The sequence below is a fragment of the Bison bison genome, unplaced genomic scaffold (genome assembly GCF_000754665.1).
Source record: "Bison bison bison isolate TAMUID 2011002044 unplaced genomic scaffold, Bison_UMD1.0 scf7180017864386, whole genome shotgun sequence".
Lineage (NCBI taxonomy): Eukaryota > Metazoa > Chordata > Mammalia > Artiodactyla > Bovidae > Bison > Bison bison.
In genome coordinates this window covers 980,163-994,051 of record NW_011494958.1, presented here as the reverse complement: position 1 = coordinate 994,051, position 13,889 = coordinate 980,163, and the positions used below count along the sequence as shown (strand labels likewise).

Sequence of the window (13,889 nt, the reverse complement as noted above, 5' to 3'; positions counted from 1 at the left end):
CACAGGCTTCTAATTGCAGTGGCTTCTCCTGTTGTAGAGCGTGGGCTCTAGGGCGCCCAGGCTTCAGTAGTTGTGGTTCTCAGTCTCTTGAGCACAGGCTCAGTAGTTGTGGCACATGGGCTTAGTTAATCTGTGGCACATGGGATCTTTACAGACTAGGGATCGAACTCATGTCTCCTGCATTGGTAGGCAGATTCTTTACCACTGAGCCACCAGAGAACCCTGTGTTCCACATACTGTTGAATCATTTTATATATATATATACACACACCCACACTTGGATATACTTGACATAGATGCTAATGTAACTAATCTTTAAATTACTGACTCCTTCAATTTTTATAGGTTGAAACAAATGCTCAGTGAACTCATGCACCAACAAAATCAGCATCCAGAAAAACCTGCAAGCAAGGAAGGAGGCAGTGGTGCATCACACCCTCCTTCTCCCAGTTTATTTTGTCCTTTCAACTTTCCAACTCAGCCTGTAAATCTGTTTAACCTACCGGGATTTACTAATTTTTCGTCATTTGCACCAAGTAAGTGGCCAAAAACTTAAAGGAAAATAAGTAAATGCAGAGTCCTTGAGAATAACATTTGTGTAATACATGGATTTTTATCATTTACTTTTGGAATGGTAGGAAGTGTTTGCAAAGAAAAATATAAATTCTTCTCTACTTTAATTCTTTATAGTGAATGTTTAAACTGAATATGGTTGCTAGTGAAATAAAGTTATGAAATGTTTGCTTAGTCTTAACATCTTTGAATTATTCCACAGCTATTTATCAAAGAAAGAAATTAACTTGTTTACTGACTACTATACATCAGGTACTCTGTAAGATATTAGGAGAGGAGAGGTGCATAGGACAGCACCCTTCTAGAGGAGTTTTATGTCTTCGTAGGGAGATAAACCTCTAGGCTAAGGGTGACTGTTTGGTTCAGGCTCATATTTACTTTTATTTAGTTCAGACTTTTTTCAGACTTTCTCCTCCTGTCATGTGCCATACAGTATGTAAGTGGCTGGGATTGAAAGATGAGTAAAGCTGATGCTTTAAGGAATTTAAGAGTCTAGTGGGGAAGCTAAAAGTGTCAGTAAATGCTTGGTGCTTTGTCATGGGTGCTGTAGGCTGGGTGCAGGTGGGGTTGAATAGCCTGCTTTTTGCGGGTACTGGATTGTCTGCAAATCTAGAAAGGGATAGTAAAGCTAAAGAACCAATAGAACTTTTTTCCAGGGAGTTTAGAAGGGAAAGGACTTTCTGATCAGTGGAACCACTTAGAGTTGCAAAGCAGGGGAACAAGTGTATCATGTAAAGAATTTAGAGGTCATAAAGTGTGGCTGGTGTTTTGGGCCTTGGCAGGGGCAGAGTAGTTCATGTGCTGGAACACAGCAGAGGCCCTTGTGCTGGGCAAAGAAGCTTGGACTTTCCATTGCTTACTAGAGGGGACACTGGCGGACTTTGGGCAGAGGAATGGCATGAAATTTATATTTTAGAATGATGACACTAGTCATAGTGTTGATTGAGATTGGGGGGACAGAGCTGAGAGTATAGATGGTGAACAAAAGGCTATTGCAGTAATAGCAGGAAGGGGACGATAGCTTGACCTAAGACATTGGCAGTAGTGATAAGAAAAAGGAGTAATTTTAAAAATGTTCTGGAGATAGAATGATCAGTTAGATGGGTCATGAAGAGAGAGGAGTTGAAGGTGTTTGCCAGAGAATATATGAAGAGAAAAAGGGTTGGGAGGGTTTTGTAAATATAAATATCCATGTATCACAGTGTATTTTCTTAATGGGATTGTAAAAGTAATAGTGTTAAACAGTTTAACAAGTTTTTTAGTTCTTGAGTGTGGGTTAATACTGGCAGTAAATGTTTTTTGACTAGGCTGTTTAAGTAACAAATAATATAGGCAATTAAACGTACTGTTCCTTTTTGTCATAATACGCCTTCTACCAATGGCAGCTCTGTTCAGAGACTGTTCATTCTTCATCATGTAGTTCAGTTTCCTGAAACCTTGTTCCCCTTCTCCTCCAAGTTGTTAGTGGCCCCTTTGCAAATACCTCTGATGCAGCACTGTATGTTAAAGTATGTGATTATATTTTACTTCTCAGTTAGATTGGAAAGAACCTGAGCTTTGGAGTCATGCAGACCTGAGATCTAACTTTTGCTTTCATTTACTAGGCATTTGATCTCTAAGCCTATTTTCTCACTAGTCAAATAAATACAGTACCTATTTCACAGCATTGTTTTGAGCATTGAAAGAAGTAACATGTAATGCGCCTACAGTAGAGTTTAATGCACCTGCAGTAGAGTCATGCTTACTTTGATAAATATCATGTATTATTTTTTCTAACTTTTAACTCTTAAGGAGGTGGGGATCGATATTTATCTTTGAATCACCAATGCTGAAAACATAGTAGGACTGAGCTGCAAAACAGTGATTAAATAAATGAGTGATGTTGTTTAGTTGCTAAATCGTGTCCAACTCTTTTGCAACCCCATGGATTGTAGCCCATCAGGCTCCTCTGTCCATGGGATTTCCCCAGCAAGAATACTGGAGTGGGCTGCCATTTCCTTCTCTAGGGGATCTTCCTGACCCAGGGATCAAACCTTCATCTCCTGCATTGGCAGGTGGATTCTTTACCACTGAACCACCCTGTTAGTTTATTTTAATTAGTTTTTTGTTTTGGTGGATTGGAATGGCACATTTAATTAAAACTATCTTTGAATTTTGTTTTAAGGTTAAAGGTGCTTCTGTATCTTACCCATTGTTTTTATTTACTAGGTATGAATTTCAGCCCTTTATTTCCTTCTAATTTTGGAGATTTTTCTCAAAATATTTCTACACCCACTGAACAGCAGCAACCGTTAGCCCAGAATCCTTCAGGGAAAACAGAATACATGGCTTTTCCAAAACCTTTTGAAAGTAGTTCTTCTACTGGAGCAGAAAAACAAAGGTACTTTATTGTAAACATAATCCATTATTTGCTTAAGCGTCACTTGGTGATTATATGTATTATATGTCATTTGAAAATGTAATTAGGGAGGATGTTTGTGATTGTTTGGCTTGAGAGTGTTGAGAATGAAGCTTTGACTTCTTACCAGAGGTCTCTCAGGCATACATCTGCTGCTAACGCTGGTTCAAAAACAGTTCAGAGTTTTGATCAGAGTGTCCTGTGGGATTCAGTTTGAAAGAATAAGACCTAATCTATAGAGTATCTTTGGCCTTGATTTCGTACCTTTCTTTAAGATTATAAACAGTTCACTGTTCATTGGTTTAGAACTGGAAACTAACATTAACTACTGGAGGATGGTTTTTATAAAGTGATGACTTGTTTGATTCATAGCCCCTGATTAGAGTATGTGCCCAGGGTGCATCCAGACACAATGTTGAATGCTATTAGATTGTAAAAACAAATTTTGCCAAGAAAGTTTTAGTGATACATACTATCAGTCATAGTCAGGATTTTCTTTGTTTCTCACACGTTTACTATTTTTTCAATGTGATATTCTTCCCAGTTATAATTTTGACTCAAATAGTGTGAAAGACTTACTGGCCCGGGTTAATCATTCTCTAAGCATTTTTATGGCTCAGTAAATAAGTTTTTTATGATTGTTTTAATCCAGAAAATGATTTTGATAGCCAGCTGATAAAAATATTATAACCTTTTTATTGTTATTTCCTTCAGAAAAACTTTAAAAGGATGAAAAATTCGATTTGTTGAGCCTAATACTTGTTCTGTCAGAAGTATCTGTATGATTTTGTCTTTCCTATTCCTTTATAAATATATGTCACATTACTTTCCTTTTAGTTATGTGTTGGGGCATGTCTCAAGCTCTTAGCACTTTGATAGTTTTTAAATCATGAACTTTTTTTATTTTTTACTTAATTAACAACAAATTCTTAGAATTTGACTTCCTGTTTGTCTTGAGGAATCCTGGGATAGACTGCCCTGAACTTGTTGATGCCTTTTCTTAGCTGTACTAACCACTTTTTCCTACTAAGTCTCATTTTATTCTGTGAAAGTATCCTATTGTCAGAGCCTGAGACCGTGTTTAGTGCTCAGTTGCCATTCAAAAATGATTTAAGCAATGGACATTTATTCAAAGCCTTAGCCTTCCTGTTGAAAGGTCCCTACTTCAGTATTAACTGTATTTTATATTTAATTGATAGTTAAAAAATAAAGGATGGATCTGGATATTACTGTTTTAAATATTTGACTACTTCAGATTAGACCTCATCTCTTGCTAAAATTTCAGCTGTTATAGATTCTCTGAATTAAATGGCTGGAGATAACAAAGAGGTCAAATGAAACATTGTAGTCTTGAGCTGGGATCAGGAAACTGTTCCTATAAAGGCCTAGCTAGTAAATATTGCTAGAGATAGAGATAACCATTTGTCTATGCCATTTTTGCACAGAAGCATTCATAAACAGTTATGTAAACATATTAATTGCTGTGTTCCAATAACATTTGATCTATGATCCGTGAAGTTTGAATTTTATATGATTTTCATGTGTCACAAGCTATTTTTCTCTGTTTTTTTCCCCAACCTTTTAAGAATATAAAGCTCATTCATAGCTCTCAGGCCATACAAAAACAGGCAGCAAGCTGAATTTGGCATGTAAACTGTAGGTCTGCTGTCTTTATCTTGAGTTACTCCCTGTAGATCAGTGTCTCCCAAATTATATTCTTAGGAACACTGTTGTCCATGTCAGGTTCTGTAATAAAAAGTTTTGTACATCCTATTCACTGTGTTCCCTTCTAAGACATATATTAAAGGACATTGGCATATTAAAAGTTCTGAGAAGTGCCTGTTTAACTTTGTTTTGCCCATTTTCCCCCAGACTTAGTTAACCATTGAATTCCTGTTAACATATTCAAGGATGTTTAGTAGATAAAATTTGGAAAGTGACACTAGACTAATAGAGCTAAACGAGGTTTAATGTGCAGAGAAATAAATTACTCATTATGTGACCAATTGTCTTCACCAAATTCTGGTTATATTTGGACTGCTGTAGGTGACACAGATCCATGTATGTTTCCAGCTATGGTTCTTTTTCAGTTGTTTCTGTGTTTTTTTTTTTCCTTTTGTGTCCCATCCTCCCTTGATTTTTCTTTCCCACTCTTTTCCATCTTGAATGTTGGATCTTTGGAACTTGAACTAGTGAAAATGGTTTAGTGAGAAAGATCCAAAATTAAATTTTAAAATAATTTAGTAAATTAGTCTGTGTAATGTTTTCATATTTAATGTATATTTGGTGAGAATATTTTTATAGTCTGTTGACAATTTTTATTTATCTGACTCTACTAGTATACTACAAATTAAGTATATCTGGAGTTTTCCATAGACATAGAAATGTATCATTGTAATATATAAAAACTTATTTTCATTGGTAAGGAATCAAAAACAGCCTGAAGAGGAGGTGGAGAACAGTAGGACACCATGGTTTTATGACCAAGAAGCTGAAGTAGAAAAGCCATTTCTCAAGACTGGATTTGCAGTGTCTGTAGAGAAAACAACAAATAGTAATCGCAAAAATCAACTAGATACCAGTAGGAGAAGACGCCAGTTTGATGAAGTGTCCTTAGAAAGCTTTAACAGTATGCTTGACCCAGTAGATCCAACAACAGTAACTAAAACATTCAAGTCAAGAAAAGCATCTGCACAGGCCAGCCTGGCATCTAAAGATAAAACTCCCAAATCAAAGAGTAAGAAGAGGCATTCTGCTCAGCCGAAAAGCAGAGTGAAAAATATTGGTAAGTACTGAAATTTGTTGACTGTTGATAAGCCTAACTATTGGTAACCTTACTCTCACTGTTGTAAATAATTGCAGTATGGCTAGATGTGTAGGTGCTGTTTAGACCCACTTGAATAAAGTCATTTTTTAGTTACCTTTGAGAACATTTTAAATAAAATGTATCAAGTAGGATTTAATGTTGTAGATATTTTAAAACATAACGTTTATTCTTTTTAGTGCCTTCTTAAAACTTCTTATGTTTCCTATCTATGGTGGTTCCTGTGAGTTTGGAAGTTTTTACTATTCTATAGTTTAATATTACACGTAACACTTTATTCATGACTTCTGGCTAGATCTGTAGGGATTCATGTAAAGAAATGTGGCCCTCTAACTACATTGCAGTCTTTGAATATCATGTAGGTGAAATCACTTTTGAAATGTTTGCTCTTAATCCTTCAGGAATTGAACCTTAGCTAGTACGATAAAGCATTAACCCATATTTTATTGAAGCTTGTCATTGAGTATCACATTAAAGTTCTCTTTATAGCACTCACTATTTATGATTTTTTTTTGTTGTTATTGTTCTCATGGGTGTTTTGTTTTTAATTTTATTTTATTTTTAAACTTTACATAATTGTATTAGTTTTGCCAAATATCAAAATGAATCCGCCACAGGTATACATGTGTTCCCCATCCTGATTTATGATTTTTGAAGAATTTACTGAAGTCTACTGCTAGATTAAAAATACATTTATTAGCTAAAATCTGGAACATTATAGCTAAACAATGCTCCTTCCAGTTTGCAAGGGACACTTTTTGACTGTGGCCTTGAAAGGTTGTTCTGTGTTCAAGGATATAGTATTTGGTGCTTGAGAACAAAATATTCTAGGCTTATAATCAGGAAAGTTTGAAAACTGACTGCACCCACTGACTCCCTCTCTTGGAAGCTACAATATGTATAAGTATAGTAGGAGATCCAACCAGTCCATTCTAAAGGAAATGAGTCCTGAATATTCATTGGAAGGACTGATGCTGAAGCTGAAACTCCAATACTTTGGCCATCTGATGCAAAGAGCTGACTCATTTGAAAAGACCCTGATGCTGGGAAACATTGAGGGCAGGAGGAGAAGGGGACGACAGAGGATGAGATGGCTGGATGGCATCACCAACTCAGTGGACATGGGTTTGGGTGGACTCCGGGAGTTGGTGATGGACAGGGAGGCCTGGCATGCTGCGGTTCATGGGGTCACAGAGTCAGACACGACTGAGCGACTGAACTGAACTGAACTGAAGGGTCCTAGGGCACTTTGCAGTTAAAAATCCACTTGTGAACTTTGGCAGCATTTATCTCAAGCATTTTTGGATACTGGAACCCTTGAAAAATCTGATGAAAACTATGAACATGAAAAAAATACATGTACATTTTTTTTTTCCATTTCAATACTTCATGTATCCTAAAGTCCTGGACTCTTACCTCTACTCCCATGTAGAGAAAATGATTTGATGGTTAAACAAGTGGATTTGAACAGGGGCAGAATTTTTCTCAGCATATGCATTATCATCCTTGAAGTAACTTTTCAGCTGTGTAGGTTTGGGAGGAGCTGGTTACTTAGCAGATTAGTTAGTGATCTGAAACCATCCAAATGAATGAAAATACATTTGTGCCTTCTCCGTGGTCACTCTTGGTGTCACTAGATAACATTTGAGTAGATAGTGATCACTTAGAGAGAGACTGTCTGGGTAACTCTGAACATCATATTGAAGTACAATACCTGCCCCAACAAAATGCTTTTTTGTCTTATGAATAAAAGGAAAGAAACTAACATTTGTTATCCCAGCATTCTCTCTTGCAGCTAATTAATTTGTGTGTATTAGCTTCTTAAATGCTAACATTTCATACAGATCTCCTTGGGAATCTTGTTTAGTGTCAAGAGTCTGATTCAGTCAGTCCCAGGAGGGACCTGATAGCCTTCATTTCTAACAAGCTCCCCAGGATTGTTGACTGGTATTGACATTGTAGTCTGTGGACTACAGTTTGAGTAACAGGGTCTTAGAAACTCTCAACCAACATTTGGCCATGGCTACCTTAACCTGGAAATCCTGGTGTATTTGTATTTTTGAAATTTGTTTAGTCTGAAGAATTATGGTTCCAGCTATACGAGTCACCTTTTTTTCTACCTTAAGGCAAAGATGGACATTCTAATCTATTTGCTCTCACATTTAAGTATCATAATACTTGCCCAGAACACACACATTTGTCAGAGGCATTTAAGACCATTTGTCCGTGAGAGTTCCCCTTTAAGGCTTGCACACAAAGATAAAAGACCTAATAGGAGAACCAAATTAATATATGCAGAGTCAAAATAATATGTAGCAAAATCAAATGACCTAAATGCTTGCTGTTAGAATGTGAACCATGGACAGGCAGCGTTTGTATCATCTGGGAGCTTATTAGAATTGGAGCCTCTTGGGCCCCACCTTACACCAACATTGCTTTTCAGTACACATGTTAGCAAGATTCCAGGTGTTTTAATTTGAGTATATGCACATTAAAGACTGAGAAGTGCTGAACCATATTTATTCTTCTTTTGTTCTCTATGGGATAGGAATAGCCATGACTTCTTAGAAAAAAGAATGTTTACTTTGTCTTAAAGAAATTAGGGATGGAGGTCCATAGAGGGAAGATTGGAAAGCATTCCAAATTGTGGTAACAATAAGAAAAGTAGTATATGAGTCAGGATGAAGCAAGAAGAGAGCTTGAGAGAACTGCGGAAACAAATAGACCAGCACAGTGGGAGTTAAGTTGCTATCTTGTGAGATGAAGCATAGACATATATACTCTCCCGAATGAACTGTTAATCTGGTTTTTCTGCACATGTTGACAGTCTTTCAGAGTTAGTATGCTAAATCTTCATTTAACTTTGTTTCCCATAGAAGATCTTTATGAAGATATGTATTATTGCATGCAAAGTAAGATTTTACAAATTATGTGCTAATCATTTTTCAAACTTCAGTTCAAATTCAGATTTTATGAGTTTAGCATGATTTCTTGGCATTGCTGGATGGGTACTTGAGTTATCAGACATATAACTTGGTTATCAGACCCATAATTTGGCTCTGTCTACCAGGCCTGTTTCCTCTTTTGATGTTATTAGAGGAGTAGAAGCACATAGTTGAGATGGTCCTCGTTCTTTTGGGAAATTGGTTGGGACTGTTTGTGTAATGACTTTGGGGTTCTACCCAGCCCTGAATCTTTCCATTTCTTTCCCCGCTCTTTGTGCTCGCTGAAGACTGAGGTTAAATAAATGTCCAGCGTCAGGCAAGACAAGTCCTGACGGATGTGGCCCTCTTTAGACCCAGAGAGTTTATTGCTCACAAAGTCAGAGAAAGGAAGGGTGGCCAAAAGCGCCAGCTCCCCGTGTCCCTTATTCCACCACAAGGGCGACACCGAGACAGCAGTTGCATCATGAGTGGTGGGACGCCCTGTAACTTCGGAGCCAGTGCTGTGCTGTAGCTAAGCTGCAGTACAGAAAGGAGCTGTGTCCTCAGTGGTATGAGCCAAACTTGGTCTTATATTTTATCAGAGCCTAGGAGGAGGTGAGAGATCCTTTCATGAAACCTTTCAGGGGAGAGAGAGAGGGAGGTTCCTGTGTTCCATGTTACAGGGGGACAATAAGGCCTTCTCCCAAGACTTAGATTCATTGATGATTCGATCTTTTTCTGTGTGGGAACATGGAAGGTCTCTAGGAGGCCATGGCCAAGCTGTTTCCCTATAATGGCGACTCAACTGGCTGTGGCAGCCACTTGTGCTGAGGAAAACAGAAAGGAGGTAAGGGAAGGAATGATGACGTGAGACAGGAAATAACCCCCTTATATGAATAAGGGAGAAGTATCAATAACCTCAGATATGCAGATGACACCACCCTTATGGCAGAAAGTGAAGAGGAACTAAAAAGCCTCTTGATGAAAGTGAAAGAGGAGAGTGAAAAAGTTGGCTTAAAGATCAACATTCAGAAAACGAAGATCATGGCATCTGGTCCCATCACTTCCTGGGAAATAGGTGGGGAAACAGTGGAAACAGTGTCAGACTTTTATTTTGGGGGGTTCCAAAATCACTGCAGATGGTGATTGCAGCCATGAAATTAAAAGACGCTTACTCCTTGGAAGGAAAGTTATGACCAACCTAGATAGCATATTGAAAAGCAGAGACATTACTTTGCCAACAAAGGTCTGTCTAGTCAAGGCTATGGTTTTTCCATTAGTCATGTACGGATGTGAGAATTGGACTGTGAAGAAAGCTGAGCGCCAAAGAATTGATGCTTTTGAACTATGGTGTTGGAGAAGACTCTTGAGAGTCCCTTGGACTGCAAGGCGATCCAACCAGTCCATCATAAAGGAGATCAGTCCTGGGATTTCTTTGGAAGGAATGATGGTAAAGCTGAAACTCCAATACTTTGGTCACCTCATGCAAAGAGTTGACTCATTGGAAAAGACTCTGATGCTGGGAGGGATAGGGGGCAGGAGGAGAAGGGGACGACAGAGGATGAGATGGCTGGATGGCATTACCAACTCGATGGATGTGAGTCTGAGTGAACTCCAGGAGTTGGTGATGGACAGGGAGGCCTGGCGTGCTGCGATTCATGGGGTCACAAAGAGTCAGACACGACTGAGCAACTGAACTGAACTGAACTGATAATAAGGAACATCATAGTTGTTATTGCTGTTGTTATATCAGCTGGCCTGGCGAGTGTTACTCTGAAATATTACTAACTTTAAATCTCCTGCTTTCCTGGAGAATTACTATTAAAGTGCTCCAAAGAGAAACTAGTCAACAGTAGTACCCTAATTTTGGAAATCTAGCCCTTGATATTTTAAATCTGCTGCTGCTGCTGCTAAGTTGCTTCAGTCGTGTCCTACTCTGTGCGACCTCATGGACGGCAGCGAGACTCATGTAAAACCATGGTTTCCCCGCCCTCCCCCCACCCCCCCATTTTGGTAACATCTTAAAAGTTATAGCATGTTTCTCTCAACAATTTCAACTCTTTGGAGGATGACTGAATTTTTTTTTTTTTTAACTGTTGGGGAATTAACTGCTCCCTAAAGAGAATTTTGTGTATGCTGCATAATACATATTTTAATTTTGATTAGAATTCATTTGGCACTTTTCACATGATTCTGTAATAGCAGTCAGAAACTTATTTTCATTTATATAAATATTCTTATTAGAATATGTGCTTAGTCAGTCATGTCTGACTCTTTGTGACCCTATGGACCATAGCCCATGAGGCTCCTCTTGTCTATAGGATTCTCTAGGCAAAAATACTGGAGTGGGTTGCCATGCCCTCCTCCAGATGATGTTCTTGACCCAGGGATCAAACCCATGTCTCCTGCATTGGTAGGTGGATTCTTTACCGCTGCGCCGCTGGGGAAGCTTTTCTTACTAGAATAACATATTTCATTTTCTTTGATCTATGTTTGCTGTTAATTAAATGAGCAATAGTACTACCATTCATATCATTTTACCTGTTACTTTTGGCAAGCATACCTTTTATTGCTGTTTTGTGTAATAGTCCATATTAACCAAGAGAGCTCTTTTTCTAATAAGCTTCATGCAAAATGAGTTAGGGTAGCTGGAGAATCTGGGAGACCGACAAAGAAATCAGGAACCTATGTATGAGATGATGAAGTCCTGACTTGAAAGATGGTTTTAGAGAAAGAAAGGGAAGTTGAATCCAGATAGGATATCACAGAAAATAAACTGACAGTATCTTGGGAACTTATTTATTACTAACAGCAGCTGTTGTGATCTGGAGGTAGAAGCAGCAAGGCTTTAGAATCTGCTGGCTCTTGCAAAGAGTGTCTGGGGCAAAAGTCAGAGCTCTGTGGTTCTTGGAGAAAACTTGGTTGGAGGAAACCCATGCAGCCCCTTCTGTGAGAAGGGCACCTTGTTCCCTTCCAAGAGTAGCAGTTTTTTGCCACTTCAAGGTACTAATGGGAAAGGGTGTCATTGGAAAAGGAGGTGGCATCCTGCCTACCCTGAACATGGTAGAGCGTATACCTTTGCAACTGACGAGACTGAGGAATCGAGAGGCTTCCTTTTACTGTCTTGATGGGAGGCTGACAACTTACTAGCCAGAACATTGCTTCAGTGTAGTCATGAGACTTCCAGGCACTATCGGTGTGCTGCCAATAAAGCTCCCCAGCAGTTGGGTCCAGCCCTATGGGTAGATGAGAGTCATGACTAATCTAGTGAATATAACAATGCACATAGAAGGGAGCAGCAGTCAGAGAGAAGACATAGAAGCTGACCACTGGAACAGGTAAAGTCTAGTAAAAACAGAATTATTGAAGGAAATACTCACTTGAGTGAAATAAGAATACTTAAATAGAATTATTTTTAAAAAGCAAGTTGAATTATAAATTCTTTAGAACTAGAAAAAATGATTTTCACATTTAATGTCTAGATTATTTGGAAAAGAGGATGAATGCTGTTAAGTTCCAAATTACTGGCCTAGAAAATCAAAGGGAAGAACTGTGTCATTGCACAGAGCAGAAAGTGCCGCGCCGTGTTTAGTTGCTCAGTCGTGTCTGACTCTTTGTGACACCATGGACTGCAGCCTATCAGGCTCCTCTGTCCATGGGGTTTCTCCAGGCAAGAATACTGGAGTGGGTTGCATGACTTCCTCCAGGGGACCTTCCCAACCCAGGGATCGAACCCACATCTCCTGCATTGCAGGTGGATTCTTTACCATTGGGGCCACCAGGAAAGCCAGAAAGTACTAAGAAATAAAAGAAAGAGGGAAATGATTAGAGGCATAAAGACAAATCTTGGGAGCTGATAACACAAGGAGTTCTAAAGAAGGAAAAAAACAGATGAGAAGGCAATTATTAAATAATAAAAGAGTATCTTTAATGAAGGAAGACTTAAGATTGCAGATTGTTTTCTAGCCAGGAGATACAGAGAGAATGTACACACCCTCAAAGAGTCCTTTTCTCTGACAAAGAGCTCATCTTTACCTGTCAAGATGAAAAGAAAATGTTGGTGTATCCTATCTTCATAGAAACAACGTATGAATGAGATAGAGACCTGTGAAAAGGAGAGGTAACAGTTCAGTAAAGAAAGCAGTAGTTTAATCTCATTTGTTAATATAAATTCAGAAGTAAAATATTAGCAGATTTAATCTGCCAGTCTCTCAAAAGAATATTAGAATGTCAAAATGTAATCATGATTTATTATCAGGAAATCTGTCAGCATAATTTATTGTATCAAATACATTACAGGACAAATCATGTAGTCATAGCAGTAGATTAGATAAAATTTTACATCATTCCTAGCGAAAATGCACCTAAAAAGGGAGGCAGTTATTTAAATACAATAAAAGCTGTTAGCTGATGCCAGTTACAAGCACTGTTGTAATGAAAATATTCCAGAGACAGAAATTAACTGAGATTCCCTCTCTGCCACCATCATTATTAAGCATTTTTTCGTAAATTATCTTGACTAGATTAAATGATTGGAATAATGTTTGAAAAGGAGGAAAGCAGATTTTTTATTTTTTTCTAAGCTAGCCCAAGAGACACTGGAAAATAGCTACCTAAGTTAACTTAAGTAATTATGAAATAAGGTTATGAAGTAAGTGTGTAAGTATTTATCATAGTATTAATAATACCCAGTAGAAATGGAAGTGGTGGAGAGTATTTTCTTCATAGTAGTATCCAGAGCTACTGGGACAAAAAATGCTAAGGAATAAATTTAGCAAGAAATGTACTAGATCTATAGAAAAACTTTGAAGAACATGAAATAAGATTGAGCAAATATAAAACATAATTGTATTCTTAAGTTAGAATGTGTAAAATTATTTAATGTCAATTCTCTGCAAATTAATAAATACTTCAAGTGAGATTCCATTTTGAATCTCCATGGATTGTTTTTTAAACCGGGGGCAAAAGATTTCAAAGCTTATATGGAAGGACAGATGTCCAAAATTAGCTAAGAAAAGAAGGTAGATAGGAGTTGCCTTACCAGATGTTTAAACATACTGTGAAACTTCTGTGGCATTGGAATAATTAAAACAGATGGAATGTCCAGAAATAAAACCCAACAAATAAGGAGATTTAATGTATCGACCAAGCTTGCATTTTAATTCAGTGG

At 37.9% G+C, this 13,889-nt stretch overlaps 1 protein-coding gene across 6 annotated transcripts in view; it reads left to right on the top strand.

Annotated features, from left to right (window-relative positions):
* PCM1 (pericentriolar material 1) overlaps positions 1-13,889 on the top strand; it is a 91,137-nt gene that overhangs the window by 45,795 nt on the left and 31,453 nt on the right. For all 6 annotated transcript variants that reach the window (XM_010858366.1, XM_010858365.1, XM_010858367.1 and 3 more), the window contains 3 exons: positions 346-536; positions 2,782-2,953; positions 5,398-5,756. In XM_010858366.1, the coding sequence (XP_010856668.1) occupies positions 346-536; positions 2,782-2,953; positions 5,398-5,756 (722 nt within the window). The remainder of the gene's footprint in view (positions 1-345; positions 537-2,781; positions 2,954-5,397; positions 5,757-13,889) is intronic.